This window comes from Acanthaster planci, linkage group LG06 (assembly GCF_054643075.1).
Source record: "Acanthaster planci isolate LZ-2023a linkage group LG06, COTS_SCS, whole genome shotgun sequence".
NCBI lineage: Eukaryota > Metazoa > Echinodermata > Asteroidea > Valvatida > Acanthasteridae > Acanthaster > Acanthaster planci.
The window spans coordinates 21,338,862-21,354,940 of NC_141782.1; the positions used below are offsets into that span (position 1 = coordinate 21,338,862).

Consider the following 16,079-nt stretch of genomic DNA (forward strand, 5'->3'; position numbering starts at 1 on the left):
CAGCACATACAGTTCCCTGACGACGGAACATGGCGGTGGACGACTCTACCTAATATCAACAACTGTCAACCATTAAAGGTCGCATAGGCCTAAGTGGTTAGTTTGCAACTCGTCTTATTTCAAAAGTTTGATATTTCATTTTGAATTTTCAATCTCTTACCAACTGATTTTCAGCCATCGCCCAAGGCATAGGCCTACTGGTGAAACTACAGAATTTTGGCCATGCATGCCATATGCACGATACCAACACTAGGCCTAGTACATGTACGTAGTACGAGTCACAAGTGATGGACTTCAAATCCATATTTTAATTTCAGTCTTCACCCTGATCATGCCCAACGTTAGTCTGAGTAAGTTGGACCCTACAAACCGGCTTTTTGAACAATTGTACATGGTCGGACGATAGTAGAATCCAAGTAGGCCCCACCTTCCATAGGCTTTCCATCCTGTTAATTCATTTCACTCAAAATAGCTCATACTTCGGCCTAGGTCCTACCCCTAATCAAAATCCTCCGAATTCACCCCAAAAATGGTCTTTAATGCTTAAACCGTCTAACTGATGTGCCCGGCTTGGGATTAAGAGAGAATCAGAGATTCCAATAATGATGATAAGGTTTAGGCCCTACTCACATTTGGGAAGAAAAGAGAAATTTCCCCTAAAAAGGGGGGTTCATTACCTTTAGCACCCTGTTCCTATTGTAAGGGAATAAATTCTACTTTTTTGAAATAACTTATCTAACAAGTTGTTGCTGATGTCCTCTTTCATATTAGAAAGAAAAGAGAACAGGGCTTTTGGTTTTGAGGGAAATTTTGGGTTAAAACGGTGGCGTACTGTGAAGAGCTGCGAACAACAAATAAGGGAATGTAGTCTGGTTCCTTGACCTGGATGGAGATTTGTGTTGATGAATCCAAAAGGCCTGAGTCGGGTAACCAGACAAAAAAGAAAATGGCGTGATTCGTCGACTGAGTGGTTGTCTTTTGCCAAACTTGGGTTAGAAATTTGAAGTTTTCTTGCTTAAATATTGTCAAAATTTACCTAAACTAGGCCTATGCTAGTTATTTTGAGGAAGTGGACTTTGTTTCCTTATTATAGGAATAGGGTGCTAATGGTAATGAACCCCAAAAAGGGTGAATTCCACCAAGTCGTTGGATTTCTGCACGTTAGCTCATTAATATTTTGTGGTCCCACTTTCCTCCGATCTCACCCCTGGACACAGAAAACCAGAAATATAGCACATGGACCATAATGTCAGATGCTTAGTCTGTGAAATGATTTAATGTAGCGCTTGTATTGTTTGCTTTTTTTTTTACATAAAAAGAAGTGCAACACATTATACGCAGAACTAACATGCAACACTTCTGAGAAGCAGTAGACAGTACTATGGATGAACCTGCTTGAAACTGTTTGCATTGTTCGCATTTTTTTTTTACACAGAAGTGCAACACGTTATACGTAAAACTAATGTGCAACACTTCTGAGAAGCAGTAGACGGTACTATGGATGAACCTGCTTGAACCTGTTTGCATTGTTCTTGTTGGTTTTTTTTACACAGAACAGAAGTGCAACACGTTATACGTAAAACTAACGTGCAACACTTCTGAGAAGCAGTCGACAGTACTACGGATGAACCTGCTTGAACTATCTAAGGAGATGTAAGACAGAATAGAGACTGTCATTGGCTGTGTTATACTAGAACTTGATTGAGCAGTGACATTTCATATTGCATTGTTCGTCTGATGACGAGATATGCCACTCCGATCAATCCCTGAAACCAAAGCTAGTAGTCTTTCATTAGCAATACTGAGCATGTCTTCCAAGAAGTGAGGTGCACATCATGAGTGAATCAGTGGCCAAGATTTTGAGGGAGCGGGAACGTCGGCCCGGACAGCGAGAAGGCGAGACGACGGGTCAGTTCCTGTGGCGAGTACTGCGGGAGTCCATCCGTAAGACCACACGGGAGGTGGCCCGGGCTGACGCAGCCGAAGTCCACATTGGACATGGGGTGCATCACTTGCGTAAGATCAACCATACGGAGCCTCTAATGGATGTGATGTACAACACAGAAACAGAGGTAGCAATCATCTTTTACCCTTGTTTTCTGCTTCTTTCATTTTTTTTTAGCTCCAAGAGATCTCTCAAAATGCAGCCCCAGAAAACTGCCTGCCCAAGGCTGCAGAATGCTTTGTTTACATGTAGTTACAGACGACCTTGACATACTCAAGCTGCTCAGAATGTTTACTCTTTTTCTTGAAGCAAGTTTGAAGGACAGAATAAAAATAGAATTTCCTTTGAGAGAAACTAAAGCTTCTCTTGTTTGGTTCTGACATTGTAAATTTTGTAGTTTTTTCTCTCCAATAATAAGTTCCACAGAAAATATGACATTAAGCAATGGCCAAGATTGATGTTAAACAGCTACTTTCCCTTGGGGCAAAACAAACATGTCAGCAGATCCATAATTTGGAAGATAGAACAGTGCATGTATGTGCATGAAGTGCAGGATTAACTAATATCATGAGCCGTGTTTAATTCCACTGGCTATGGCTAGGAGTGGTACATATATATGGGCAATGGCAGCTATAGCCAGTGGCCTCGAAAGCATTCAGCCACAGGCAATAGCTTTGGACACAGGCTTCTTGACGCACACAATGAGTCAGTTACACAACACTGTTTACATTTTCCTCAACCCTTTGAGTTCTGAAACAGGTTTGCACATGATAGGTTGCTTTAATTTTCAAACTGACTGTTCTCTGATCCCAAACCAGGAATACTTGACTCTAGACTGCCATGGTATCAACCTATTTCGTAAGGATGGACGGAGCAAAGATCAAATCGAGCCAGAGGAACCGATTGAGAAACTTGAATATGCGGCCGAGGTCAAGCGTTATGTTGGCTGGACAACTGGTGAAGAGTACCTCAAGGTACATGTAATCTCAGTTCTAATCTTTGTATGTACTGGCAGCTGGACAGTCAACTCTTCTTTGCCGAGCTTGGTAATGACGTCTACACCGTTTATTTGTCTCTCACAGATGTTCAGCAGGGACTTCGACTTGATTTCGGAGGCCAAGGCACCACACAAGATTTGCTGTGCATTGTACAACGAGCAGCAGAATGAGATAGTCACTGCAGGGCAGGCTTCCATAATGGTATGTAGAAGGCTACAGAGAGAAGCTGGCTGCTACCTCTTGATCTGGCATAAGGGATAGAGTTTTTATAATGCATGGCGTGTGGTTATGCCGGGCTGGATAGAAATGCTTGGGTAATACCATTCTGAAAGTAAGCCGACTTTTCAAACCTCATTGGAAAAATAATTCAATAATTTTTAAATTTTCCACAAAAACTTTGATGGTGTTTGTACTTGCGGACAAAAATTAAGAGTAAATGTGATCTTGTTTAATAAAAATCATAGAAATCACTTCATAAAGTCACTTTTTTCAGAATAAATGAGAAAAGTCATTCTCATAGGTACATATATTTAAACCGCTAAATTCATCTTCATTTTGATGGCTTCTTATTTATTATTTGTCAGTCTTGGTGTTTCCGCTACGGGGCTAAACACCTCATCCCCAAAAAATCCATCGACCCTACGGGACTGACGCCAGAGGACATCTTCACCATGATAGCCCTGGAGAAGACGGCCAGTCGAGCCCAGCGCTGCTTTGCCGTCCACGATGCCGGGGTGGCGATCTTCAATCTATATGAGGGACGGCTCCTGTCATATAAAAGGAACCTCCATGTTAGGAACATCACAAGGTAAAAGAGAAACCTGATCCGAGGGTGGGCGGGGCTAATATTCCATAATTGTGGGACGCAGCTGTTTTCAGCTAAATCCTCATAACCCAGTCAAAGTTTTTCCACTTTAAGCGAAATCGTGGGCTATCCAAATGAACAATGAGCAGTCCATCATTATTGTATGTCTCTTGTTACCTGTTACCAGCCCCATAACTTCTATCAGAGTCTATAGCAACTTGCTGTGGCCTCTAATCATGTAAGATGTTCGTCAGTGCCAAAGATGGATCCAGAACCAGATTTATTGGGGAGGGAGGGCAAATATTTTGGAATTTTTTTGGGTCTTAAACTTGTTTGTGGCCTTTTTGAGGGTTGAGGCTACAGTTTGGTGCTTTTAAAATGTTGTTTGAAGGGAGCAAAATTAAAGAAATCCTTCCAAATTGCCTTCCTTTCATAATTCCCCAACTTTTTGGAAGGGGGAGGCAGTATCCTGTTGGCTCCCCTCAGATCCGCCCTTTATCAGTACCAAGTTTTACCTGCTTAGTTTTTTCCCCTACAGCACCTTTCTGGTTATCTTGAAAACTTTACATTATGCAATCGCAGCTGTTTCACCGTGGACTTTTACAACACACCTAGCTTACATTCATACATGTAGTCATCTCTCTTGTAGCTTGCTGTTCTTCAACCCTTTGAAGCATCTAATCACCGGTGCCCGGGATGGTTCCATCAAGGTCTGGGACGACTCCTGGCACCTGTTGTTGGTGTTTGTGGGGCACGGTGCATCCGTGACTGCCCTCTGTGCTTACCCCTACGGTCCCTACATCGTCTCGGCGTCCCACGATTGTACCCTGCGAGTGTGGAGCTTGGAAACTTGTGATGAAGTGGACATGTAAGCAGTGAACTTTTCAGCATTCGTTAGCTTGGTTAAAACAGGCTGACATGTAAATCCTAACCAAGCTCTGTGGAGCATGTCTCTGGAGGATTATTGGGTTACTGGATGTGCCTTCATGTCTACCAAAAAGGGGGTAAAGTTAGGATGCTCGAGTACCCCTATCAAAAAAGTTTAGGGTGTTGCAGCACCCACCGTACACCCCTACCTTTAGTTGTCTTGATTTCCGTCTATATCGACCATGAGGAAATATGATCCTTTGACCAAGTGTGATTTACACACCAAAATGCACCAAATCTGCAGCTAATGCCGGCACTTTCTGACAATAGTGTGTGTGTACCTTCCATGTTACTTCATTTAAGATCTCTAAGCCCAAACCAAGTATGCAGCGTCACTTTTCACTGTAACTTTATCGTAATTTGCATGTTTTGAGTACCAGACTGCATCTCTAGGGTCAGATGAATGACGTTCAGACAAGACAACAAGGACTGTTGTTAAAACTGAAGACAACTCAGTAAGGTTGCATCCGAATCTGTTGTCTAGAGCTAGGTCTAGGTCGTCACCCCATTGGAAAAACGAGGAGACACACAGAAAATAGACCTAGCCATAGCTCAGGAAGCCCGTTTTAATAGGACACAGCCTAGGATTTTGAAGCATAGAAGTAAACAATTCATTTTAGAATCAGTCAGGTTCTAAGGTCTCTCAACTATACTTAAACACTACTGAGTACAGTAGAACATAGGAAACTAGACAGAGCAACTTGGGATTTTAATTAGTGAAGCTGAGTATAAACGGTATCCCGAATATGTCCAATTGTTTCAAAAGGACTCAGATATTTCCAACCATTTGTAATATTAACGCATCTCGTATGCCTTCACAAGTCAGGTCAGGTCTAGTTACTCATACTCCTTTTCCACCCAGAGAATTTGAGAAGTTGGAAATTTGTTTCTGCTGTCCTCTTCAGGATTGAAACTGATGAGCCAGTGGAAGGACTCGGAACGGTGCTACAAAAGGATAACATCTACTCCTATTCCTTGACAACTGTAGACCTATGGCGGCTGCGACATGTCCATAATCTCTTCACAGCAGTGGGGTAAGCTAGTAGCTTTCTTGTCAGCCCCATCTGTCAAGAATATACCGACGCTTATTCCATATGTCTTGCAGCTTCAAAAAGCTTTAAAATGTCTGTATATCCACCTCGAGCAGAAGCACCCCCTCATTGGTTGAAAAGAGCCATGTTGGTTGGCAGCGACGCGATCGTAACTCGTCCATTTCATAGTCGTTTGTGAACCAGCAAAATGCAGTTCCAACCAAAGGAACCTCCATTGCTCAGAAAATTGCACCCTCTCTTGGTCCAGTTTGGGGTTCATTGCATTTGCTTTCCTAGTTTTTACAACACCTGTATCTGTAAACTAATCCTAATTCTTGCCTTGTTTCTTTAGGAGTAAAGTGTCAAAAATAACAACCACAGATCATCCAAATGTAAGTTTTCCTCTTTTCTTACTTGTAGTATTTTTTTTTGGTTAGGTACTTAATTTTTTTCCATGGATGACTACGAAACTCATGAAAGTTTGATTGTATCAAACCTTTGGTCTGTTCGATGAGAGATACAGATGATCCATTGTCTGAACCTACCTTTATGGAGAATGTAACAAACTGATGCCAACTCATCCTAACAACCCATCAAGGAGTGTGAGAGTTCTAGCAACTCGCTTGAGTCAGCACTTTTGAAACAGAGTCATTGATTAGTCTTTGTGTGGTTTTTGAACCAGATGCCGACAAGAGCCGTGTGCGTCAGTAGAGATAGCAGTGTGCGGATCGTTACGCCCGGCTCCGGTGATGTGCTGACATCGTTCCTTGCTTCCACCACGCAAGGCATCCTGGATGCAGCTTACGCAGCTGCAGAGAGTAAGACCTGCCAAAGATCTCTGGAGGTTTCCTTTTCCCTTTAAAGAGAAGTACACATAGCGTGAAGTCACAAGTCATTCACAAGTAATCTAGTCTTGGGTCAAGTCACGTGCCGTTTGTGCAAATTCTTTCAGAAGTTTTCCTGGGCCATTTGTCCCCCGCTTTCCCTTGTTCACTTACTTTGGTACATCTCATAAAAGACAATCCTACCTGTAGGCATTTGTAAGCAAGCTTTTGGGCCATGTGGTATTGCTGACCAAATCTAAAAATTAATGAAACATAAAATTGATGAGACATGTATAAACATTATTTGTTTTTCTAAAATCGAAAGTAAGTCACCTCACTTGGGGTATCCACATTCTTGTCAAATCAGTGTAAATACTACCAGGATTGCAGTCTTGGACCAATTTTACAGAGCCTCCTAGTTTAAACCCTTGCCAAGCAAGTTTATATGGTCAGAAAAATATTCACAGCATACCAGTTGAACACAGTGTACATGTACATACAATAAATCATTGGCTGGTAACCTGTTTTTACAAGGCAAATGCTTTTAGCACTAAGCAAATTTTTAAGCAAAGCGGCTGTAATAAAAGTGCTGGTGTCTCTTCAGATATTTTGTTTGTCGTCTGTAAGACCGGCGACATCATCAAAGCGGACACTACAAAGAACCCAGCCAAGGTTCTTCGAGTCTGGAAACATGACAGCCACAGCGAGAAGGAGTTCCTGAACACCATTGCCCTGTACGAATATGTCATCGAGCCCACGCAGACCCCCGAGTCGCGCTGGAGTCGGAACAAATCCAGGAATCGAACCTTGCTGATCGGGGGGCGTAGAGACGGCAACGTAGCCGTACTGCACTGGAACACAATGGAAGTGGTTTTCAAAGCTGATGTGAGTGACAAATTTTTTTGTTATGAAAGGTCTGGAGATGATTTGCCATGCCATTAAAACTGAAAAAAGACTATATTTGGTAAAGTTAGAGGACAGACTTAACAAGAGCAGAACTTTGTGTGTTTAGTTTTATCTGCTATGTTATCATGTACAAGTGAATAACTCTTGGAAATTTCACACAAATGAGTTATTAATGTGATTTTAGGGGAACAGAACTCCCCATTAATATTTCCATATTCCCCGTTGCCATTTGTAAAAGAATCATGCCAGGAAATTAGATTCACCCAAAGGCTGAGTCAATCTAGCTCAGATGTTTCCCAGCCTTCAGATAGACTGTAAAGACCAAGTTTTACCTAAATCACAGGGGTGAATGCACTCTGTGGAAGCCTCAGGCTGAAGTGATTTATATCAATCAGTTCAACCTCACAATTTATCACAACTGTGGTCAGTTGTTGAGCCCAGAGAATACTGAAATAAATGACTCGCCGAGCGTTGATTTTTAAGTGGATTGTACGTTGCAGTGCAGAGGCGTAAAAATGAAAAGATACTTGGTAACAGCGCTGATGACGACATTCTCATAATGATTGTTTTAAACTGTCTTCTTTGATACTGCTCTAGGCTCATGGCTTCAAGGGAGTGCTTGGGCTGAAGGCTAGCCCCAAGAATGACCTCCTGATATCGACAGGGTTAGGTAAATACTCTACACTGTTTTATACCTTTATCACAGATAGATTCATCAAAAGAGATCAAAGTTTGAAATGCCATAAAAGGTTGAATTGTTTTGTTGCTTGTGATTTTGTGAGAGCAGATTTGTTCCTTCATGTTGACTGCATTTGTCAATACGGGCGATTCACAATAATGCGCCTCCAAGCGTTGTCACGTTGGCCAATCATAACGCGCAAAATTTATTGACCCTTTCTAAATGCGCATTTGGTTGACAAATTTTGCGTATTGTGATTGGCCAACGAGTTGCAAACTCTTGGTGGCGCACTATTGTGAAACGACTGTGTTTGTCTTGTTCATCATTGTTGCAGTATGCATGAGCATTTAAATTTCCATGGACTTACTTGAAGAAATTATTAAAAAGCTCTGAATCTGGTAATTTACAGTATCTGTCTATTTATCTATAGGTCGTCAAGTATTTACATCGTGTGTTTACGTGGTGTGTGTTTGTTTTTAAAGATACAGTCCATCTTTTGTCATTTATGCGTTATTTTCCTTTGAGGTAACAAAATTACTCAAAATTTAAAGAAGGGTATCTTAGAACAAACATGATGAAGTTTCATCTCGGTGAATTCTGTACCTTCTGAGAAAGCAGTATTCTAGGATTTCAGTATCGTATCAAAAATTGCTCAGTCGTGTTTTAAATTGTGTCCAAATTCAGCATCTGGGACACATTCTCACATTCAGTCAAATGCAGTTATGAAATGTCATGTGCCGAACCGACAAATTGTAGTGACCTTGCACGTGTGTGTCATGTGAATGCTTCTGCATGTTTCCAATGGCAATTTTTTTAAACGCACGTCTTAATACGCGTCCTTGGAAATGGCCTTCTTTCCTTGTTTTCTTGAAAATAACAGCTTGCCAGAAAGAATAATTTCACAAGGATTTTAGTCTCACAACCATCTTTATTAAACCGATATGCTTTTAATAATAGTACCTTTTGAGATAACTGCAAATGAGGGACTGTGTCTTTAATGACACTTATGAGTAGCTGGTCCCTGCTGTTGGTTGTCAGAGAAATAAAGGGAAAAAATTTAATTAAACAGAGGTTTCGACCTAACAATCTAAAATTTCACAGAGAGTTTTAGCTCTCAAGCTGTCCTGTTGAGAACTATTACCAAAACAGCTACATGATGCATGGCGGGCTGTGGGTGGTTTCCCACGTAGTCCAATCCGGACTACGGATGGTATCTCTAAAAATCAGTAAGTTAAATAACATAGAAATTGGCTGTGAAGCCTTTGTGTTGGCAGTGTCGGCAATTTATATGTCTATCTGCATGTATGTGTGACTTGTCACTGATTGATTTTGACCTGTTCATTGTGCATGTTACTTTACACCTGTGTCCCTCACGCATGTAGACTATGGCATGCTGTACAATGGTAAGTGATTGGATGGGCTGCCCATTGTGTCTGTGTGTTGCTCCTCACTGTGTGTATTGGCACAAAACTCTTGCTTATCTGCAGAAGCAAGTGTTGCACCTGCCGTGTAATCTAGTCACATCATAAAAATGCCCGGAACAGTATAAAATACTGCGAAGTGTTGCAGTAAAGAAAGATCCTTACACGATTTCTACCATGTGTGTGCTTTCAGATGCATTCCATTCATATGATGGCGGTGTTCTCTGAGTCCTTAATTTAAAACTCTGTGGCAACTCGAAAGGAATACTGAGATGTCGGGGGGGGGGGAGTGGGGAAGACAGATTCTTAGCATAGGGTTCAGAGCTCACTTAAGAGGCTCTCATAAATTGAGTTCAGGTCTAGTGCATTTTTAGGTACCTGAGAGGAAGATTTGTCATTTTGGCAGCATTTTAAACATTCCTGGAGAGCTTTTTTTGTGAAATGTTCCAGAACGTAAATGTAGCACCCAAAGTTTGTACTTACGGCCAGATTTTAAAGCTTGGTGGCCACTTTTTGAACGTGATGGGAGACGAGCAAAACTAGATTTGCTGCTAGGCTACTTCTAGAAGCTAGAGGCGGCATTGTAAGTTTGTGCCCACAATCAGCTGAAAATCATTCTTGCCCATTCTGTGCCGTACCTACATGTATGTGATCTACAAGGTCACGTAAGAAAGCCAAAATGCACCATTCACCTTTTCCACAGCAAAGCCAAGTCACTAACATGCTGTAATTCTCAAGTTCCATTCAAGTTATCAACCTGGATGCCACATTTTTAGTTTGGCAGTACTTACATGTTTCTGTCATTTGACACAACTTTTGCTGCACCAATTTATCAGAGGCAGAAATTTCGTCCTCAAACCGGCACGTCCTGTTTATGTTAACAAACTTGATGCAGGCATATTTATGATTGTAGAGCCCAGAAAGTATAAAATAAACCATTCTTTAGAAGTCATAATTTGCCTTGTATTTTCACTGCGATTTGCCATGAAAGTGGCTCTTGTGAAATGAAAGGAAGAATTTTTGATAAAGTTTACTTTGACACAGGTCTGAGTTTATAAAACTGAAAAATACAAGCAATCGCTATTCACTTTATCAACAATGTTGGGTTTAATCCCAGGTTTAAAACTGGAAGATGCAAGCAATCATTCTATTCATTTAATCAGCAATGAAAGCTTGAATCCTGCTGCGATCTGAATTTCTCTTAATGTGGCCAACTTTCCTCCCTCCCTGGCAGATAATGTCATCAAGGTCTGGCGAGTCTTCCCATTCGCCGAGGAATCCCTGGCTCCCCTGATGTCATTCTACTGTGCCCACACCCCCCTGCACATGTCCGTCATGCGGACCACGCTGTGCGTGGCGTTCCAGGATGAATCGTCGGCCACCTACAGCATAGTGCACTACAACCTGCAGAACAAACGTAGGTTGCGTAACGTTAACCATGCATTGCGCATTACTCATGACGCTGGGGCCAGTTACATAGAAACGCTTAGCAAAGAGAAGCTTTGCCCAGTGATAGCAGGTTCCCAATTAACATGTCTCACAAGTCTCGTCTCTTGCAACTGGCTCTCTGCTGATTTGTGCTAAGCATCAAAATTTGCAGAACAATTTTTCTTCTATCTTTATGGCCGTTTGCAGTTCTATAACTGCTTACAAAGGAATTATTTGCTTACTATCAACACTCTGTGACAGTTCTAGGGCAGAAATAGACTGATTTCATCTGCTAAATCATGTGACCTATACAGGTAGTGGGTATCAACCTATAGCAATGTGTGTTTTGATTGTTGTTTACGAATGACAAAGCTGATACGGTATAGTGCCCAGCACATCAGTAGTCTGAGTACGATACCAACAATCGTCTTTATTATTGGTAAATGATACTTACGAAACACTTTGCTTTTGAATTAATACTGAATACCCACTACAGGTCATGTGACTTAGCGCCGCTATTGGTTTATTATGTGCTGACCAAGTAAGCACAGAATTTTTAGTTACAGGGTTTGTCCATGTGCATTACAATTATTTTCATGCTGTCTTGTGAAATACTCTAGCTGATTCTTCAGTTGCTGCTAGAAATAGTCATGAAAACAGGCCTGGCTTTTGCTCAGCATATCAATTCTCTAAGCAGAAGTTTGTTCTCCGCAGCACTCCCAAGTTGGAGCCGATCATGAACTTTTACTGACCTTATTTTTTCTTTCTTCCAGAGAGGAATGATCACAGTCCGGATCAAGACCACATTGACAACATCACAGGCCTCGCCTGCAATCCACGCATGGGAGTCTTTGCCTCCTCTAGCACTGACGGAACCATCAAGATCTGGGACGAGGACAACAAATTGATCAAGTAAAGCAAGCCAACGTTTGGGCCTCATCGCAAGCTGTTGCACCATGCTGCAGTCTTTTTGTTTGTGGTGCCCAGTTGGATGATATCTGCTCAATATCAGTTCCTTTTTTGTCTGCAGAGACATTGAATCCTATAAAGCAAAAGCAAATTTGGGGGTATAGTCAAACACAGATACGAAGAGAACTGGTGATACAAGGACAATGTTAGGTCCCAAGTTTTTCTTTGTCTCTGTTTCCATTACTGATAATACAAGGTAACTATTGCAAATACTTGTTGAGTGCCAACGATCTTGTTATAACAAAGTTCCACTATGTTTTTATTTGGCGTAAACAACGACGGTCTTTATGTGATGCTAGTATTAAAGTCCAAATAACTGCATTTTCACTTTGAAGCTTGTGTCCAGATAGCATTTCAATCTTGCCTGATCAGTTGTAAGAACATTTCAGAATTCATTTTTCAGATTACATTTGACGAGAAATAACTGACTATATCTTCATTCCTAGATCAATTAAACTCAATGCTGAAGCGCTCAGCCTGAGCTTTTGTAGTCAGAAGGGCGACCTGTTAGTCGGAATTGGAAACCACATCCACCGAATAGATCATGCTAGTTGTAAGTACTGTGTCTGACAGAACTTGGAACTTAGAACATGGGATGATAAAAGCGGCGGGAATAACATAGCAAAATTTACTCTTGAGGGGGAGCATACTGACAGGTGCGTTAATAGATAAAAGAATAAAATTCTTGGGTTGCCTTTTCTGAATCACTCAGCCGTCTTTTTCTCTTATAGATATGCCAAGAATGTACTTGAGGAAGATGGTTTCCATGGTGTTTCCTGAGATCCCCTCAGAGACGCCCATCCCGCTGGATACGGACAAGGTCCGAGCGATGTCGCCACTAAGCAACAAAAGACTTAGGGCTGCACATTCTTCTGTTTTTAAGTAAGACGTCAGAGATGCCCTCTGAAGCTCAGAAATCTTTAAGCAATGTTGTACCAGAGTCCATCATAAGCCCTTTTATAAGTTTTTTCACAAGATAAGTTGCAACCAGTAGGGTCAGCAGTGACAAAGGAAATATGTTTGTCACATTTCTTTGGATTGCTTGTGACTTGGCTGAAAACTGGACGACTTGTGATGGACTTGGAGGGACTTGTGATGGACTTGAACACCAAGGGTTTTCAAGGCTATGTTTGCGTGAAAAGTTTGGAGTTTTGTCTACAAGCTTGAAAATGACTAGTTGATGACTGTCTTATGGAATCGATTTATTCCTCTTGTTTGCTGTCAATTTGATTTCTGTCACAGGTTTGACCATTTTGTGGATGTGCTGACCGAGGAGGAAACAGAAGAAATAACAAAGGAAAAGAAACTGAAGGAAGCTGTAAGTCAGGAAAATAACATTAGAAATGAACTTTGACCTAGAATGACCTAGAATGTGATGGTAAACTTGAGAGACAGTTGCCAAATGGGATACAGGAAATTTGTTTGTTTTTTTACATCTCAAACAGCTGGTGGCTGACCATGTTGTGTGAATGACATGTGTTTCTTGAATTGTAGGCCTTTACGTTGCTGGATGCCAGAGAAGGTGAACTCCGTAAGCTCCGCGACGGCACCTTCGACGAGCTTCCAAAGAAGAAAGCGACCATCCCAGCTACCAAAATCAAGAGAGAAGCTTTCCGCCAGTACTGGAACATAGTCCATCTGGAGACAGAGCACGAGAAGATTTCGGATGAGGACAACTTCAACCCAGATGCTGGGGATGACGACGAGGAGTCCGAGGCGTCATGGAAACCAGAGAGGGAGCCCTCCGGGTTCTTCCCGCACCCCTCGACGGTCCGCCGTCCCCCGAAACCGTCAGAGCTGCCACGAGTCTTTGAGACGCAGCTGAGGGAAGAGGATTATGAGGATGGAATCCGGGCGACCGTGGAACGTATCGAGGCGCAGAAGCCGGTACCCCAACCCCCACGCTTACCCATCAACCCTTCAGGGTTCATTCCCAACTCTGTCTTAATCCGTCTTCTCTGGCCTCCGGAGGAGACGGAGAAGATGAAGGAGAAGTACAAACCGCCGACGTTGAGTGATGACCAGCTGGCTCAGATTGCCTCAAGGAGAAGGGTCAGTATAAAAAAACCACGTCTACCAAAAAGTTCAGGTGAAATCTTATATCTTCAAGCTCCGTTTCCCATCTGCTATGAGTTGTAAAACTACAGTGTTCAAAAGAAATGAGCCTACCGCAAGCTTTACCATTGACAATTCCAGGAGGTTAATTTGGGCTTCGAAAAGATAGAGAGATCCTCTAAATTCAGCAGGCATTGTTTCACCCAGTGCTTCATTGAACTGCCAGTGGGCAAGCAGTTTTCTGTCCATTTTGTGCTGTACTCTCTTACCAAAATGAAAAGGCAAAATGCAAATAACAAATTGGATACGTGTATAAATTGCACTAGAGCAAGCATTAGGCGAAATCATTCCAAATATAGAGACCCCTTTGAACCAGAAATAAGGGCACCAGTGTGATCAAAGGCAACTTGAAAAGCCATTTCACTGGTCGCTCAAAAGAAGGAACAGAACACTTCAGATTTGCAGGTTATGCCATATACACATACTGCTTCTTACCAAAAGGGCCCACATTGGAGACTGAATTTCATACTGCAAACATGCATTTCAAGACCACTTAAAGTAAGATAACATGTAGACAGACAGCCATGAGGCCCAGTGTAGGCCCAACAGGTGCAAAAAAAGTTATTTTGAGACTGCACTTTAGCTTCAGTTAAATGGGTTCAAATCGGCCAGAGAACCCCACACAATTTACCAGCTGTATTTCACTTGCTCTGAAACCTTCAGATCAAATTGAAGATTACAGGTAACATTTGGTGACAGGGTGTAACAACTAACCTCTGACACTTCTTCCTTTTGCAGATACATTTTAACGAAAAAGGCAACATCACCAAACCATTACTGAAGCCGCAGATAACTTCTTTGACAAATAACCCAAGTTCTTTTCTCTCTTTTTTTATTTCTTCTCTTTTGCTGGCACCGTTCATTTTCTTTTGCACTTGTCACAGCCCAAGTCAATGGACAGCCCAGAGGTGATTAACATTCTTTTTAACCTTTGAATTTATTGCTCAGTATTTCTTGACTGTACATCACAAATAGCACCTTTAAATTTGAGAGCAATCTTTTAACCTTTTTTCCTAAATGTGTCAGGCAGATCTGCTGCCGGGAATATTGTCACTGCAAAGAATTGACCGTAAAATACAGATTAATTCAAGATTTTAAGAGACTGCAGGAAATTTCATAAGACCAAGAGTAGTTGCAGAAAACTTATGCCAGGCTATGAAGAAGTTGTTTTGCCACTAAAATGATAATTCCTTGTCTTCAAACCTAAGCAGTTTTGTTTTTAAGCAAAAATATTAAAAAGTCGAGGTCAGCGTACATTCTACTGTTGTTCCTTTTAGCTTTTCCTGTAGCAATTTTCCAATCTGACCTTTGACATTTGACCTTTTCACTTGCAGCGGGTCATAGTTTGGAGTGATGAGGAGGAGGTATATTTGAGCAGGATTTTGACTTTCTATTTTGAATGCACGATGCATGCTTCACAGCCAGTGTGTGTTTTATTGCCTCACCCAATATTTCATCATTTTAATGATCAGAAGTTTAAGCATGGTTTGCAGCGAAAAGACTCATGCCTTGACTTTGCTTAGAGTAAAGCAAGTTCGTTAGATGGTGGAAAAAAGGAAGCTTGTTGAGTTTTGTGGAATCATGAAATGACTCATTTTTCCTCAACCTTAACTTTTTGAAAATCTGCCAGAATCAAACACCACACTGCGAACTTTCTGAGAATTCATTTAGATGGTACTTTTTGCAAAAAAAGTTCAACCAGTGAAGTGCATTTTTAACATAGAGCCTGTTTGACGTTTCATGAGCATTTCCATTTACAAATGTAAGACCCAAAATGTGATTGATCAGTTTTTTTCTAAATTTCAGTTTTGATGGACAAGGCTCACCATACATGATCATTATCAATGAACCAAGTGTACTGGATTCAGTTGTTTTCAATTGACATTTTACAAGACTTGGACCACTGAAATGTTTTGAGAATTTTATACCTGGAAACCTTCACTTTGACTCAGTATTTCAAGCATTTGTTAAAGATATTAGAACCAATAAGTTCATTTTCATATCTCAGAATTTAAGAATGACCTTTTCACT

The 16,079-nt window shown here is 41.4% G+C and overlaps 1 protein-coding gene across 8 annotated transcripts in view; it reads left to right on the forward strand.

Annotated features, from left to right (window-relative positions):
- LOC110987861 (WD repeat-containing protein 97-like) overlaps positions 1–16,079 on the forward strand; it is a 30,882-nt gene continuing 14,803 nt past the window's right edge. For 3 of the 8 annotated variants that reach the window (XM_087138164.1, XM_087138171.1, XM_087138168.1), the window contains exons 1-20: positions 1–96; positions 1,554–2,072; positions 2,764–2,919; positions 3,028–3,144; positions 3,528–3,751; positions 4,398–4,616; positions 5,581–5,709; positions 6,059–6,098; positions 6,389–6,524; positions 7,135–7,415; positions 8,034–8,106; positions 9,498–9,518; positions 10,771–10,953; positions 11,738–11,876; positions 12,380–12,486; positions 12,665–12,815; positions 13,176–13,251; positions 13,428–13,985; positions 14,933–14,956; positions 15,383–15,412. In XM_087138164.1, the coding sequence (XP_086994290.1) occupies positions 1,836–2,072; positions 2,764–2,919; positions 3,028–3,144; positions 3,528–3,751; positions 4,398–4,616; positions 5,581–5,709; positions 6,059–6,098; positions 6,389–6,524; positions 7,135–7,415; positions 8,034–8,106; positions 9,498–9,518; positions 10,771–10,953; positions 11,738–11,876; positions 12,380–12,486; positions 12,665–12,815; positions 13,176–13,251; positions 13,428–13,985; positions 14,933–14,956; positions 15,383–15,412 (2,901 nt within the window). In that variant the 5' untranslated portion in view covers positions 1–96; positions 1,554–1,835. Of the gene's footprint in view, positions 97–123; positions 351–1,553; positions 2,073–2,763; positions 2,920–3,027; positions 3,145–3,527; positions 3,752–4,397; positions 4,617–5,580; positions 5,710–6,058; positions 6,099–6,388; positions 6,525–7,134; positions 7,416–8,033; positions 8,107–9,497; positions 9,519–10,770; positions 10,954–11,737; positions 11,877–12,379; positions 12,487–12,664; positions 12,816–13,175; positions 13,252–13,427; positions 13,986–14,932; positions 14,957–15,382; positions 15,413–16,079 lie in introns of those variants that run through there. The other 5 variants (XM_087138165.1, XM_087138166.1, XM_087138169.1 and 2 more) reach the window with 5 other exon arrangements.